The sequence below is a fragment of the Nilaparvata lugens genome, chromosome 9 (assembly GCF_014356525.2).
Source record: "Nilaparvata lugens isolate BPH chromosome 9, ASM1435652v1, whole genome shotgun sequence".
NCBI classification, from domain to species: domain Eukaryota; kingdom Metazoa; phylum Arthropoda; class Insecta; order Hemiptera; family Delphacidae; genus Nilaparvata; species Nilaparvata lugens.
Genome location: NC_052512.1, coordinates 12,841,589 through 12,856,866, shown reverse-complemented (window position 1 = coordinate 12,856,866; position 15,278 = coordinate 12,841,589). Strand labels below are relative to the sequence as shown.

The window sequence follows — 15,278 nt, the reverse complement described above, 5'->3', positions numbered from 1 at the left end:
CCAGCACTGAGCACTGTTTGTCACTGCACATGCTCAGTTTGTAATACAGCTTTGTAACAACCGAAAATCACAAGACATGCGACAAGCGACAGAGAAATGCAAAAGACATCCATGTCTCATGAAATTTGATAAGACAGGACAAGCGTCTTGAGACGCGTGTCTTGCCACACCAGTGTGTAGCCCGTCTTAAACTACAAAATTTTAAAGTTAATTCAAAATTGTGGACTCTTTGAATAGTTTCTTTTTGTTAATTTTGGACGTTCAGAGTGATTAGTTTTTAAATCGAAATTTTTTATCTTGTTTTTACAGATGGTACATAACCTTCATCTTTTCTCTCCATCAATGAAATCATATAATTTTCATGGAGTAATAAAATAATAATAAAAATTCTCCCTGAGTTTTAATTCAGCTTCATATTTTTCTAGCAAACTATTAATTGAGATAAAAAATCCTGCAGTGAACCAACTGAAATGATTCGACCATTATGATTTTGACATAGATAATCACGATATCAGGCCAAAATAAAAATAAGAAACCGAGCGTGTGTGAAAGACATAGCAAAGAATTCGAATATGATAATATTCCTATTACATTATTATATGATAATATTCCTAAACCTATTCGTGTCGAGGAGGTGTTCGGTGCGATGCCGTTGCTATTCGCAACCGTATTCAAACCGAATCACCCTTCCTCACTTATCGGAATTGGCCGAAAACGAACCGAACCGAATGTGTGTGAAACTAGCCCAATTGTAGTCTATAGTGGCCCTCCGCTGATAGGCAAAGCTGCAGGACCCGGACTGTAGCTGTTCTATTTTTATTGTTTTGTGTGTTAAAATAAATTTAATTGATTTTTGTGTTTAGGATTGAAACCCAGCCTTCACAAGTTCCAGCCGCGCGTGGAACAGGACGTTATAGAGTGGGACTTCATCTATCGGTCGCTGTATTCCAGCTCCAACTTGAATCCGAGGCGTCGGATGGAGTCGGCCCTTCGCGAGGGCTTGGACGATGTCATAAGAGAGGTCATCAACTTTTCAACATTAAGGCTCAACTCACACTTACGCGACTCAGGTCGAGAAGAGACTCGACTCTAGTCGAGAGCATGTGTTTTCAAATGGCGACGTCGCGGAGACTAGAATCGACTGGTCTGAGTGTCACCATTTGAAACACATGCTCTCGACTAGAGTCGAGTCTCTTCTCGACCTGAGTCGCGTAAGTGTGAGTTGAGCCTCCCTGTCATTATCATATCATAGAGTGGCCGTAGTCGAGTAGATTAGATGCTGGCTTCATAATTCAGAGGCCCGGGTTCAAATCCCGACACGGGCAAGATGATTTTTTCGGGTGTCGTATGGACACGTCAAGTCGTCGGTCCCGGCTGCCTAAAAATCAGTCGTTAGGTCATGTCAGAGGCCCTGAAATTGATCAGTTGCAACTTGGAAACTCTGATACCAGACCTGAGCCAGCCAGGTCACTCGATATTAAATTAAAATACTAAGAAATTGTCAAAAACCACAGATTTTATTCAAAGTAGAAAGACCGGTTTCGGTTGTTACACACCATTGTCAATATCTGATGAACTAAAACTAAATACAAGAGCAGCAGAATTTATACTAGTAGGCGAGTACTGCTATTGGTCAAGGGCATGAACGTCTGTCATTGGCCCAGCTAGACAGTCTCCTCCCTTCCAACGGTGCATGTAATAGATACGTCACAAAATGGCGGTTTAAGCAACAGACTCGCCATGATAACAAAATTTACTTACAGTACAAAATAATAAAACCAAAGAAAACAAGTAAAATATAATAAAAAAAATATGTAAATAGAAAAACTATCGACAATGTATGTTAACAAGATTATGATAAAACTAAATTATTAGTGCTGTGTTGGTTGAAATGAATTTTTGTCATTTAGACTATACTGGGAATTGTCCTAAATTACTCTTAGTATTTTTAAAGTCTTTAGAATATTCAAAAATCTGCCTTTGTTAGTTACCTAACATGCGGAAACACAACATTCTTCTCAACTGTGAACTTGTAATTATTTGTTATCAAATGTTCCGCAAAGTTAGTGAGTTCCATGTTATAATGGCAGTTTTTGATTAGCAATGGTATTGCTATCCTTATCTACCCTTCAAAAAAGCGGATAGCGCTATCTCTTACTCGCTTTGCTCTGTTGCCAGATCGTCTTTCAACAATGTAGAATTAATAATTAATTAACAAAATATTTTATCTTAGTTATGAAAATTCATTATGAAATTATTGAAAAATATAATTTATTGCTTCATAAAATATAATTGATTATTTTAAACGAGAATGAACCGTTAATATTAAACCTGTATCAGCTACCGTCTATAGAAGGCATTGACAAGAAAGAGGCAACGTTTTTCACCAATCTTTCTCCACTGCACTTCCTTATCTTATGATGTGCGCGACTTTTCGATATTAGGTGTATTTAATGTTAATTAATTTTATGACGGTTCAGGTGATGGACATGATCAACCAATATTCGAGGCAGCGTGGTCGTGTGATCGATTTTAAGGAAATTTTATACGGCTACCATCGCATGAATCCCGTATTTGGAGCTGACTACATTCTAGATTTGCTGCTGGTCTACAAAAAGTACAGGGGCCGGAAAATGACTGTGCCCGTGAGACGTCATGCTTATTTGCAACAGCAATTCACAGGTAGGTACCGGTAATATATTTACAAAAACGACTTATACTTTTCCAATACAGTAAATTGTGTGTTTGAAAAACGGCTCTATACTCTGATAAAAAACCAGTATCGTACAAACAATATTGTAATCAATTATAATAATACAGTGTGTACAAAAAAGAATGACCCGATTTTAAATAGCCATATTTATTAGGAAGAAGGATTTAAAACTAACAAATTTCATACTCAAATACTCAAAAAATATTGGGTTTAACGAAAATCTATATAAATAAAAATCGAACCTCAAATTTTGACGTTCAATAACTTTTTTTATGTGTGCACCGAATTTGATGTTTTTTTTTAGTTTTGTTCGTTATGTTCAGGACCAGGTTTATGGCCTATCAAATTTATAATCCGACTTCAGGACTCTTTCGTATGGTCCTTCAAAGTTTGCATGTAATCCTTATGGGAGAAGATTTGTGAGCTGGCCACACACAGAAATAAAAATCAGCTGTTATAATCATTGCGTCATCAATGACAGCCGTCGGTAGGTCTGTTTTTCAATTTTCTTTCCACTGATTCACAAAATTTTCATTCTAATAATAATGCCGCGGTACGAACGACGTCCAAACTTGGGTCGTAGAACACGAAATGCTGTAAATTTAGAATATGCACGGGAAATTCAGCAGCAAGGAGATATACCATCCAATTCCCAGCAAGCTGCATTCGAATATAACTTAAAATACAAACTGCTGCACAACTAACTAAGTACATAGAAAGTCCATATTGAGATAAAAATGTAAATACTGATTGTTAAATAGTTTTCATAAAAATATAGTGCATCAGATTAAGCTAAGGCTAAGCACACCTGAGGAGGCGAGACTTGATGATACAAAGTGTTGATCTTATGGAGATTGCCTTATCACAGCGTTCCACGCCATGCCCGATTCAGTGTGTGTGAGTTCTTCCATTCAAACCAATAAGCAAGAAGCACCTGGATGCAAAATGCCTCCTCAGGTGTTCATCCAGCTAAAGTTTGTCATGAGATGCATTAACTATTTGGTGGTACGAAGTTCGCCGGGCCAGCTAGTACATCATAAATGTTCAATATGTCCTCCATTGGCTGCACGGACAACATCTAGTCTGTAACTTAATTCATCCCAAACTGAGCGTAAGGTGTTTTCTGTCTCTGAGGCTACAGACGCTGATATTCGGGTTTACAGTTCATCAATGTCACGAGGTAAGGGAGGAACGTAAACATGTTGTTTAACATATCCCCACAGGAAACAATCGCATGGTGTTATGTCAGGGGACATAGCAGGCCAAGAGTGTAAAGCTTGGTCTCGCGCTCCTGTACGCCCTATCCAACTTTGAGGCAACGGCAGATGTCGTCCGTGCAGCCAATGGAGGACATATGGAACATTTATGATGTATTTTCGTAAACTCCAATATTTTGTGAGTATTTTAGTATGCAATTTGTTAGTGTTAAGCCTTCCTTCCTAATAAATATAGCTATTTAAAATCGGGTCATTTTTTTGTACAGACTGTATATTATAATAATTATGAATATGTTTTATCAATAAACTCCTCTAGTTGCGATTCATTGCCAATCAGACAAATTATTATTAATTATGATCTTGTTTGTTGTTAGTCGCTTATCTACAAGATGTTGGGCGATACAATTATCCCATTTCTTCCTAGGTCTTCCCCTCTTCCTTGTGCCTCCGTTATCTACAGTAGGCATCCCGTAGCTTGGCCTCGGTGACTTTGAAACGGCACATAGGCAAGGTATGGTTCGCGGGGTAATATTCACGGCTTTCCAAAAACATCAAGCTTCAGAGACCCTAGACCCTGAGATGAAAAAGAGATCCTAGATCCCTAGATGGAGGTAGCTCCCTACAGAGCTCCCTTGAAGCTCACTACACACAGATTTTCTTCATGAATGAGAGAGTTGCAACGTATCACCAACAATTGGAAGAGCATGTTGAACAAATGTCAAATGATAGGCTGTGTTTAACTGAAAGGACGTAACTCCAAAAAGCTCTGTGTATCTTTTCAGATGCAACACGTTGCTTTTGAGAAGGTGCAAAAGAGCATCTGTTGCTTGTGGAAAGATACATTTTCAAAAATGCTGGATGTTTTTGAATGGGTAGTATTGTATTCTAGTGGCCCTCCGCCGATAGGCAAAGCTACAGGACCCGAACTGTAAGTGGTCGATCGGTTTTCCCACTTAATCGTCCTCCCTTCTCTCCACATGTCCGTACCACTGCAGTCTTGTATTCTCTTTGATATTTTTGTATAAATTGATATCAGCTGAGCTATAATGTTCAGAAGTTTCTGTTTCTTTCATGGTTCCAAATTCTCTTAAATATCTTAATATTATATCGTTACAAGTGGTAATTGATTGAAATATTTCCAATTAATTTTTACTTTCCTTGCCCTATTACCATAGGTAAGGAAAGTATTGCTTTCCGAAAAAAATTAAGCTACCCCAATTTCTAAATTTCTATACGTTTCAAGGTCCCCTGAGTCCAAAAAAGTGGTTTTTGGGTATTGGTCTGTATATATGTGTGTGTGTGTGTGTGTGTGTGTGTGTGTGTGTGTTGTGTGTGTGTGTGTGTGTGTGTGTTGTGTGTGTGTGTGTGTGTGTGTGTTGTGTGTGTGTGTGTGTGTTGTGTGTGTGTGTGTGTGTGTGTGTGTGTGTGTGTGTGTGTGTGTGTGTGTGGTGTGTGTGTGTGGTGTGTGTGTGTGTGTGTGTGTGTGTGGTGTGTGTGTGTGGTGTGTGTGTGTGTTGTGTGTGTGTGTGTGTGTGTGTGTGGTGGTGTGTGTGTGTGTGTGTTGTGGTGTGTGTGTGTGTGTGTGTGTGTGTGTGTGTGTGGTGTGTGTGTGTGTGTGTGTGTGTGTGTGTGTGTGTGGTGTGTGTGTGTGTGTGTGTGTGTGTGTTGTGTGTGTGGTGTGTGTGTGTGTGTGTGTGTGTGTGTGTGTGTGTGTGTGTGTGTGTGTGGTGTGTGTGTGTGTGTGTGTATGAGTGTATGTGCGTCTGTGTACACGATATCTCATCTCCCAATTAACGGAATGACTTGAAATTTGGAACTTAAGGTCCTTACAATATAAGGATCTGACAATTTCGATCAATTGCAATTCAAGATGGCGGCTAAAATGGAGAAAATGTTGTCAAAAACAGGGGTTTTCGCGATTTTCTCGAAAACGGCTCCAACGATTTTGATCAAATTTATACCTAAAATAGTCATTGATAAGCTTTATCAACTGCCACAAGTCCCATATCTGTAAAAATTTCAGGAGCTCCGCCCCATCTATGCAAAGTACGATTTTAGATTTCCAATTATCAGGTCTCAGATATAATTTAAACGAAACATTTCGAGTGGAAAAAATTGAGCATGGAAATCTCTTCAATTAATGTCCTGTAACATTTTCACCTAAAATTGAAAATAAGCTCAAAATTTGAGAAAATGTAATTATTCAATTGAAAACTTTTGGCAACACTGTTGATTCTATTGAATCATTCACTATCAAGAGATAGCAGATCTCGTGTGTATCCAGCGTTATTGAACTGTCACCAGCTGGCTCAGATCTTTGACTTGAGATGCGCGTTTACAATAGCGCCAGGTTATTAATTTTCATAACGGCAAGGAAAGTTGTGTGAGTGCGCCACACCAGATTTTTTCATTTAAACCATCTAAATTTAAAATTTATATTGTCCATGTTTATTTTTGTGTAAAATTGTATGGGTGAAATTCTAACCTTATCTTGGACTGTATGTATCATCACCTATATATTATTTGGATGAAAAATAGCACAAGGTCTACCTTATTATTTTATGCAAATTCAAATTCAAATTCAAATTTGTTTTGTCAATCAAAAAAATTACAATTTCAAAGAAAATAGTATAAATCACAGAAAATATAATCAGAAAACTCCTTAATAGTCAAAAAATGAAATAGAATTAATCATATAACATGAGCTTAGTTTATCAAGAATGTATAAATAGGAAAATATATATAAATGTATACAATAATATTTATAATTTAAAAGATGATTTGACAAATTTTACTGATGTTATAACATGACGTTATGATGTTACATTGCATGATGTTATGACAAATTTTATATCGTAAATAAATAAAGGATAATGCATTCCAATTGAATTTGCAGGACTGGAAATACGTGAAATGAAGAATGGGGCGGAAGTAGTGCAACCACACGACGAGCCAGTGGGTGAAGGCACAGAGGACGACAATGAAGGAGTTCAGGGCCAAGAAGAGGCGGGAGGTCTACGGGAGGGACTGCTACGTTTGACTGAGGGCCTCATGATGTCGGCCACTAACGAAAAACAGCCCGAAAAACTCATCAACTTCATCCTGCCACTTGCCGGACGATTCAGCACATTCCAACGATTCGTGAAAAACTTTGAAGAAGTGTGTTTAGAGCCTCGTGAACGTGTTTCACTGATTGTGGTATTGTTTCCCAGTGAAGACGACAGTAGTGTGGAGGAGACATTCACACTGGTTAAAGCTCTACAGAGCAGACATGTGTGGGCCAGAATTGAAGTGATCCCAGTGTTTGATGGTTTTGCGAGGGCTAATGCGTTGCATCTGGGCGCTCAACATGTCAGCTCGCCGGTTGATGATCTCCTACTGTTCATCGATGTAGACATGGTGTTTGACGCGTCAGTGTTGAGACGTGTCAGACTGAACACAGTGCGCGGCAAGCTGGCCTACTTCCCGATTGTGTTCAGTGAGTTCGACCCGGGTGTGGTGTATGCTAATGGCACGGCAATCAGTCACTTCCACATCGACGAGGTGACGGGCTACTGGAGGCAGTATGGCTTCGGCATAGCCAGTGTCTACAAGAGCGATCTCATTCAGGTAATATTAAACACAATAAATAGAAGTTTAGGGCCGGTTTCCAAGCTCGGGATTTAGCTAAGTTCTAGACTTTAAATAGCTGGAGTCAGAAAATTGGCTTTCCGAAACGGGGTAACTTAGTCGCAGTCCACGTTTAAATTAAATTTCGAAAAACTGGAAAATTGGAACACAAAATAAAGATAGATAGATAGATACATTTCTCTATCCATGCATCTATAGATGCATAAGATCACGTAAAATTGAAAATAAGCTCAAAATTTGAGAAAATGTAATTATTCAATTGAAAACTTTTGGCAACACTGTTGATTCTATTGAATCATTCACTATCAAGAGATAGCAGATCTCGTGTGTATCCAGCGTTATTGAACTGTCACCAGCTGGCTCAGATCTTTGACTTGAGATGCGCGTTTACAATAGCGCCAGGTTATTAATTTTCATAACGGCAAGGAAAGTTGTGTGAGTGCGCCACACCAGATTTTTTCATTTAAACCATCTAAATTTAAAATTTATATTGTCCATGTTTATTTTTGTGTAAAATTGTATGGGTGAAATTCTAACCTTATCTTGGACTGTATGTATCATCACCTATATATTATTTGGATGAAAAATAGCACAAGGTCTACCTTATTATTTTATGCAAATTCAAATTCAAATTCAAATTTGTTTTGTCAATCAAAACAATTACAATTTCAAAGAAAATAGTATAAATCACAGAAAATATAATCAGAAAACTCCTTAATAGTCAAAAAATGAAATAGAATTAATCATATAACATGAGCTTAGTTTATCAAGAATGTATAAATAGGAAAATATATATAAATGTATACAATAATATTTATAATTTAAAAGATGATTTGACAAATTCTACTGATGTTATAACATGACGTTATGATGTTACATTACATGATGTTATAACAAATTTTATATCGTAAATAAATAAAGGATAATGCATTCCAATTGAATTTGCAGGACTGGAAATACGTGAAATGAAGAATGGGGCGGAAGTAGTGCAACCACACGACGAGACAGTGGGTGAAGGCACAGAGGACGACAATGAAGGAGTTCAGGGCCAAGAAGAGGCGGGAGGTCTGCGGGAGGGACTGCTACGTTTGACTGAGGGCCTCATGATGTCGGCCACTAACGAAAAACAGCCCGAAAAACTCATCAACTTCATCCTGCCACTTGCCGGACGATTCAGCACATTCCAACGATTCGTGAAAAACTTTGAAGAAGTGTGTTTAGAGACTCGTGAACGTGTTTCACTGATTGTGGTATTGTTTCCCAGTGAAGACGACAGTAGTGTGGAGGAGACATTCACACTGGTTAAAGCTCTACAGAGCAGACATGCGTGGGCCAGAATTGAAGTGATCCCAGTGTTTGATGGTTTTGCGAGGGCTAATGCGTTGCATCTGGGCGCTCAACATGTCAGCTCGCCGGTTGATGATCTCCTACTGTTCATCGATGTAGACATGGTGTTTGACGCGTCAGTGTTGAGACGTGTCAGACTGAACACAGTGCGCGGCAAGCTGGCCTACTTCCCGATTGTGTTCAGTGAGTTCGACCCGGGTGTGGTGTATGCTAATGGTACGGCGATCAGTCACTTCCTCATCGACGAGGTGACGGGCTACTGGAGACAGTATGGCTTCGGCATAGCCAGTGTCTACAAGAGCGATCTCATTCAGGTAACATTAAACACAATGAATAGAAGTTTAGGGCCGGTTTCCGAGCTCGGGATTCATCTATGTTCTAGACTTTAAATAGCTGGAGTCAGAAAATTGGCTTTCCGAAACGGGGTAACGCAGTCGCAGTCCACGTTTAAATTAAATTTCGAAAAACTGGAAAATTGGAACACAAAATAAAGATAGATAGATACATTTCTCGATCCATGAAACATCTATAGATGCATAAGATCACGTCAAAACACACACACACATGATAGAGTACAAGTCAAATTATTATGCCTTTATGGTTTCAATGGTTTTTATAGCATTACAGGTCTATGCTGGATTCAGGCAGCTGTAAAAACTTCAAACAGCTAAAATTAAGAGAAAATCGTGTAAAGTTTCAGCTATTTTGAATTGTTTCATTTCGTCAAGGTAAAATGTTTCCAATTATAGAAATAAAGATTATCATAAAAACTGCAACTACGCCCCGTTTTGGAAAGCCAATTTTCTGACTCTAGCTGTTTAAAGACTAGAACTTGGCTAAATCCCGTGTTCGGAAACCGGCCCTTAATCTATTATAAGTAGAGGTATACAGAAATCACTTACATTTTTACAACAGATGCTCGAAACGGCCCTGAGTAATAGAATTGAAAGGGCTGGAGTAACCCTTGCTTCACAATAGTTCTTGAAAAACACCAATATATTGAATTACTTAATAAAGCCCCGGTTAAATTTTTATCGTGATCAATTTTACTAGAACCAATCAGAGAAGGCTATTTCGAAAAATAGGCTTCTCTGATTGGTTCTCGTGAAATTAATCACGATTAAAATTTAACCGGCTTTTGTGCAACCGGCACTAGGTATGGTAATAGAGTAGAATGAGCAGGAGTAACCCTTGTTGATGTTTGTATTTCCAATTTTTTCATGTTTATGTTTTCTGCGCTGCTCTATTTGAGGTTCAATGATTCAATGATTTATTTCAGCCAAAAAAATACATTAAGTACATTAGGGTAGGTAAATTTACAGATAAGTCATACTATTACAATAACAAATTTATTATCACAGAATGCACTAAACTTAGTCTTTGAAAATATAATACATGCAAAATAGTCTTAAGTTTGCAAAGTTAGTCATGCAAAAGTTTTAATCCTCAGAGATGAAATTAGTATAGCCTAAAAATGTAATGTGGTTAACTTGCGAATATAATAGGTAGATAAAATAATTACAGTACAGATGAGCTGGCAATCATCGAATTGAGGTTGGCCTCCCTGAATTCATTAATAGAATAGAAGTTGTAGATCAACCATGACTTCAACCTTCTATTGAAAGTCTCAAGGGGCAGGCTTCTTATTTTGTTAGGTAGCATATTGTAAAACCCAATACCAGATGAGGGGAAAGCTTCTACTTGTTTGCTCCAGTCTGACTCTTCACTAGAATATATTCTGGTTTCTCCTTGTTACATGACCATGATTTTCATTAGATGAAGTGAATGAATTTTAAAGGTTAAATTATTTTTCTATCATTATAATTTTTAATTTTCCAGTAATTTATTCATTGTTATTAGTTGTTGTATATTTTATATTCAACCAATCATGTTCTACCGTTGGTGACCAGCCTTAGTTTTTAACACTATAGTCCGAGAGATATTACTTTTTTCTTACTCAAAGACAGAGAGGCCCGTTACTCTTTCCTTCACTGATCACTTCTATACTACCTAACAGCATTCCCCTACTATTGTGTCAGCATCCAATTGTGTGCAGCATGCTTACTCCTCTACACAACCCTTTCGTGTGATGATGGGAATGATATTATTTTATATCCTTTTCAGAAAATCGACAATTATTTGTTGAAACACCGCCGATTTATGAAGTTACATCACAATATTATATCATTGATATTCTAATTGCATTCAATCGGTATTCTCATTAATTTGTTATAGCCTACTTTGTAAAATTTGTTGAATAATTTAGCAATTAGGTCATTTAATGTGAATTATTAGTGTATAATCCAGTAAATATTATAACATACATAAATAAAATCTAATCTATTCTACTCTGTCCATGTGGAACAAGAAACTGGTTTGCGCTCTTCATGTTAAAAGTTATACAGAGTGAGTCATATTAAACTTTCCGGTTTTGGAAGGGCGTTGCACGAAGAAGGGAAGGAGCAGAAGGGTGGGGATGGTGTCATTAGACGCGCCATGACATTCAGTTTTAGTGTGAGCAATGGCTTGGTCGGGTCAACATCTTGCGTTCGTAGTTTGAGAGTTTATTAAAAATGGCGGCTCCGTGATTACAACACAGCGTGAGTTCCGTTTACATTTCTCTATTGGTCGACGTGATCCCATTCCCACTGGACCAACAATCAGAAATTGGGTATCAAATTTTAGAGCAACATTATCAGCATTAAAAACAAGACCACAAGGCCGAATTAAGACGTCAACATCAGCGGAAAACGTGGATAGAGTGCAGGCTTTAATTCAACAATTCCCTCGGCGTTCTGTTCGGAAACATGCCGCTTCACTAGGATTATCTTTCAGTAGTGTCCGCAGGATACTGCATAAGAGACCTTAAATTTCACCCATACAAGATTCAGGTAGTGCAAGAATTAACAATTAAAGAATTAGACACACGAACAAATTCATGCCGTGACATTCAGCAGATCCCCCGCACTGCTGTTTTGATCTTCAGTGATGAGGCACATTTTCACCTCGCCGGAACTGTTAACAAACAGAATTTTCGATACTGGGCTGAGAATAACCCATGAAACCTACACAAACGACCACTCCAAAGCCCTCGTGAGACAGTGTGGTGCGCTATTGCAGAGTTTGCTGTCTGGGGTCCCTATTTTTTTGAAGAAGATGGTCAAGTCGCACGCTGTGTTGTGATCACGGAGCCGATTACACAGTAGTCCGATTGTAGTTTCAAATATGCTGCCGCCAATCTTCATTATGTTATTCCTCTAAATTATTCTCGTTTAAGAATGAGGCTCACAGTTCAATGAGCAAGGAAAGTTGTGTGAGTGTACCACACCAGATTTTTAGATTATGTTGTAACACATTGTTTGGTCACGTACGTTTTTAAAAATTATTTTATTTGCAGTTTTTATAAAAATGTTGTGTATATCACGAGTGAAAGATGTTTTTTCTCCCTCAGGAAAATTGTTGCCCTCGGCTTCGCCTCGGACTTCAAATTTTTCCCTCATGGAGAAAAACATTACTTTTCACTCTAGATATACAAATAACTATTAGAATTGAATTTGTGACGCAGGTGGGTGGCTTGAACGTGTCAATCCGCGGCTGGGGGAAGGAGGACGTAGACCTGTTTGACAGATTCGTGGCAGACGCACGCCTGCATGTGATGCGCGCGCCAGATGCGCGTCTGGTGCACGTGTGGCACACGGTCGAATGCAGCAGCCACCTCAGCGAGCAGCAGACGCGCATGTGCTGTGCGACACGCGCCGACACGTATGCTAGTGCCCGGCAACTGGGCTCGCTCATCCTCGACTCGCCGTCCAAAGACACATGGCTCAGCTTTGCACGTGCTAGGAATGCCATCACTACAAGCTGACATCACCACTTACACCCATCACTACCAGCTGACATCACTGGGTCCATACTTTACTTTACCTCACTCTACTATACCGTACAGTCCGGGTCCTTTTGCTTTGCCTATCGGCGGACGGCCACTAGACTACAATACTACCCGTTCATTGAAAATGTATCCTTCCATAAGCAACAGATGCTCTTCTGTATCTTCTCAAGAGCAACGTGCTGCATCCGAAAAGATACACAAGGAGCTTTAATGTATTTTTCCATAAGCAACAGTTTAGTTTTATTGTCGAAACTTGCCTTAGTGGTTTTGTATTTTGTTTTGGTTTTGTATATGTTTGGGCTTTTTAACATCAAAAAGAACTTTATTTAGAAGTGAAAAGTGTAAATTTAAAGTATTGTGCTCACTATAACCTTAGTGTCCGGTTTCTCATTAGGGAACTTTGGACTATATAGAATATAATAGAATTTTATTGGTCATAAAATATTCACATGAATACAAGGACTTCGTCAATTTTTTTATCACTAATGTAAGTCAAAACAAAAACAAAAACACTAAGATCAGTATCAGTACAATACAATAAAATATGAATGACATAAATTCATTAATTCAACAATTTTTTCAAACTCTGATGAGTTGGTAGCTGATGTTGGTGATACGTTGCAACTCTCTCATTCATGAAGAACCTCTGTGTGTAGGGAGCTTTCTCCATCTAGGGTCTCTGAAGACTGATGTTTTTGCAAAGCCTTGAATATTACCCTGCAAACCATACCTTGCCTATATGTCATTTCAAAGTCACGGAGGCAAAGCTGTGGGACGCGTACGGTGGATTAAATCAATACTCTAGTGTTATTCACAATGTTCAATAACGGCTGAACGGTTGTGCTGAGCTAAGAATTCTAAAGGGGACTCTAGACGGTCAGTGCTTTTATCAAAATTTTGAATCGTCTCAAGGTATAGTATCTATTCACAATGTTCAAATTACTATACTAAAAAAAATGTATATATTTTTTTCTTTTATTCCATGTTATTCAAAATATCAGCCAACGAATATTACTTATTAACTAATCAAATTTGAAACGGGAACTTCATCATAGCTGTAGTTTTGGCTGCCATGTTGTTACAACTTTAGCCGACAGATAGTGCTGTCGGAGGAGAACTGTGATTACAAGTTTTTATAAAAATGTAGGTGGAGGAAAAATGTTGTGTATATCACGAGTGAAAAATGTTTTTTCTCCCTCAGGAAAATTGTTGCCCTCGGCTTCGCCTCGGGCTTCAAACTTTTCCCTCAGGGAGAAAAAACAGCACTTTTCACTCTAGATATACAAATAACTATTTAAATTGTGTGCATGTGAGTATATACGGCGAGGTGTAACTACCCTTGGGTATCCCCACCATTGAAAGCCATACGCTAATAATAATAAGCAACAGATGCTCTTCTGTATCTTCTCAAAAGCAACGTGTTGTATCCTAAAAGATACACAATGAGCTTTTTAGAGTTACGTCCTTTTAGCACAACACAGTTTACTTACAGTCCGGATCCTGTAGTTTTGCCTACCGGCTTATACTTGGAAATTTTCAGTGGAAGCTCATCAGCAGACATTCGTTCAACATGCTCTTCCCATTGTTGATCGTTGGTGATACGAAATTGTTTTTAATAAACGCAAGTATTTATTCAATCTTCTCAACTAAACTTTTCATTAATTCAACAATTTTTCCAAACTCTGATGAGTTGGTAGCTGATGTTGGTGATACGTTGCAACTCTCTCATTCATGAAGAATCTCTGTGTGTAGGGAGCTTTCTCCATCTAGGGTCTCTGAAACCTGATGTTTTTGCAAAGCCGTGAATATTACCCTGCCAATATGCCATTTCAAAGTCACGGAGGCAAAGCTGCAGGACGCGTACGGTGGGTTAAATCAATACTCTAGTGTTATTCACAATGTTCAATAACGGCTGAACGGTTGTGCTGAGCTAAGAATTCTAAAGGGGACTCTAGACGGTCAGTGCTTTTATCAAAATTTTGAATCGTCTCAAGGTATAGTATCTATTCACAATGTTCAATAAGCTGAAGTGTTGTGCTAAGCTTCGAATTCTGAAGGGGACCTTAGGCGGTCAGAGTTTTAGATCAAAATCGATCAATATCGAATCGTTGACCTTGATTGAATCGATTTATTTGGTGCTAGGAGCTTCGGGACGAACAACTTTTACGGCTAAACGGTTCCGACATAAGAGATGATGGTTCTACGCAGGTAGAATCAGTCTCCAACAGGTGGATGGACATTGTTCTTCAACACTTTGGCCCGGTTGCACAAAAGCCGGTTAAATTTTAACCGTGAATAATTTCACGAGAACCAATCAGAGAAGGCGTTTTTGAAAAGATGACTAAAAAAATTTATTGAAATTGATTTTATTTCTTCTTCGATTACAGAATACAATATTATCTACAATATAAATTGTGAAGAAGGCGGTGTCAATATCAATTGTGAGGAGCGAGTTCCAAATACAATTGAGTATTCTATACTT

At 38.4% G+C, this 15,278-nt stretch overlaps 1 protein-coding gene across 3 annotated transcripts in view; it reads left to right on the top strand.

Moving 5' to 3' along the window:
* The window catches only part of LOC111064355 (chondroitin sulfate synthase 1), a 93,724-nt gene extending 80,810 nt beyond the window's left edge, over window positions 1-12,914 (top strand). For 2 of the 3 annotated variants that reach the window (XM_039435503.1, XM_039435501.1), the window contains 4 exons: window positions 864-1,021; window positions 2,481-2,682; window positions 8,509-9,221; window positions 12,473-12,914. In XM_039435503.1, the coding sequence (XP_039291437.1) occupies window positions 864-1,021; window positions 2,481-2,682; window positions 8,509-9,221; window positions 12,473-12,772 (1,373 nt within the window). In that variant the 3' untranslated portion in view covers window positions 12,773-12,914. Of the gene's footprint in view, window positions 1-863; window positions 1,022-2,480; window positions 2,683-6,826; window positions 7,540-8,508; window positions 9,222-12,472 lie in introns of all 3 variants that reach the window. The other variant, XM_039435502.1, reaches the window with a different exon arrangement.
* The last annotated feature ends 2,364 nt before the right edge of the window (window positions 12,915-15,278 follow it).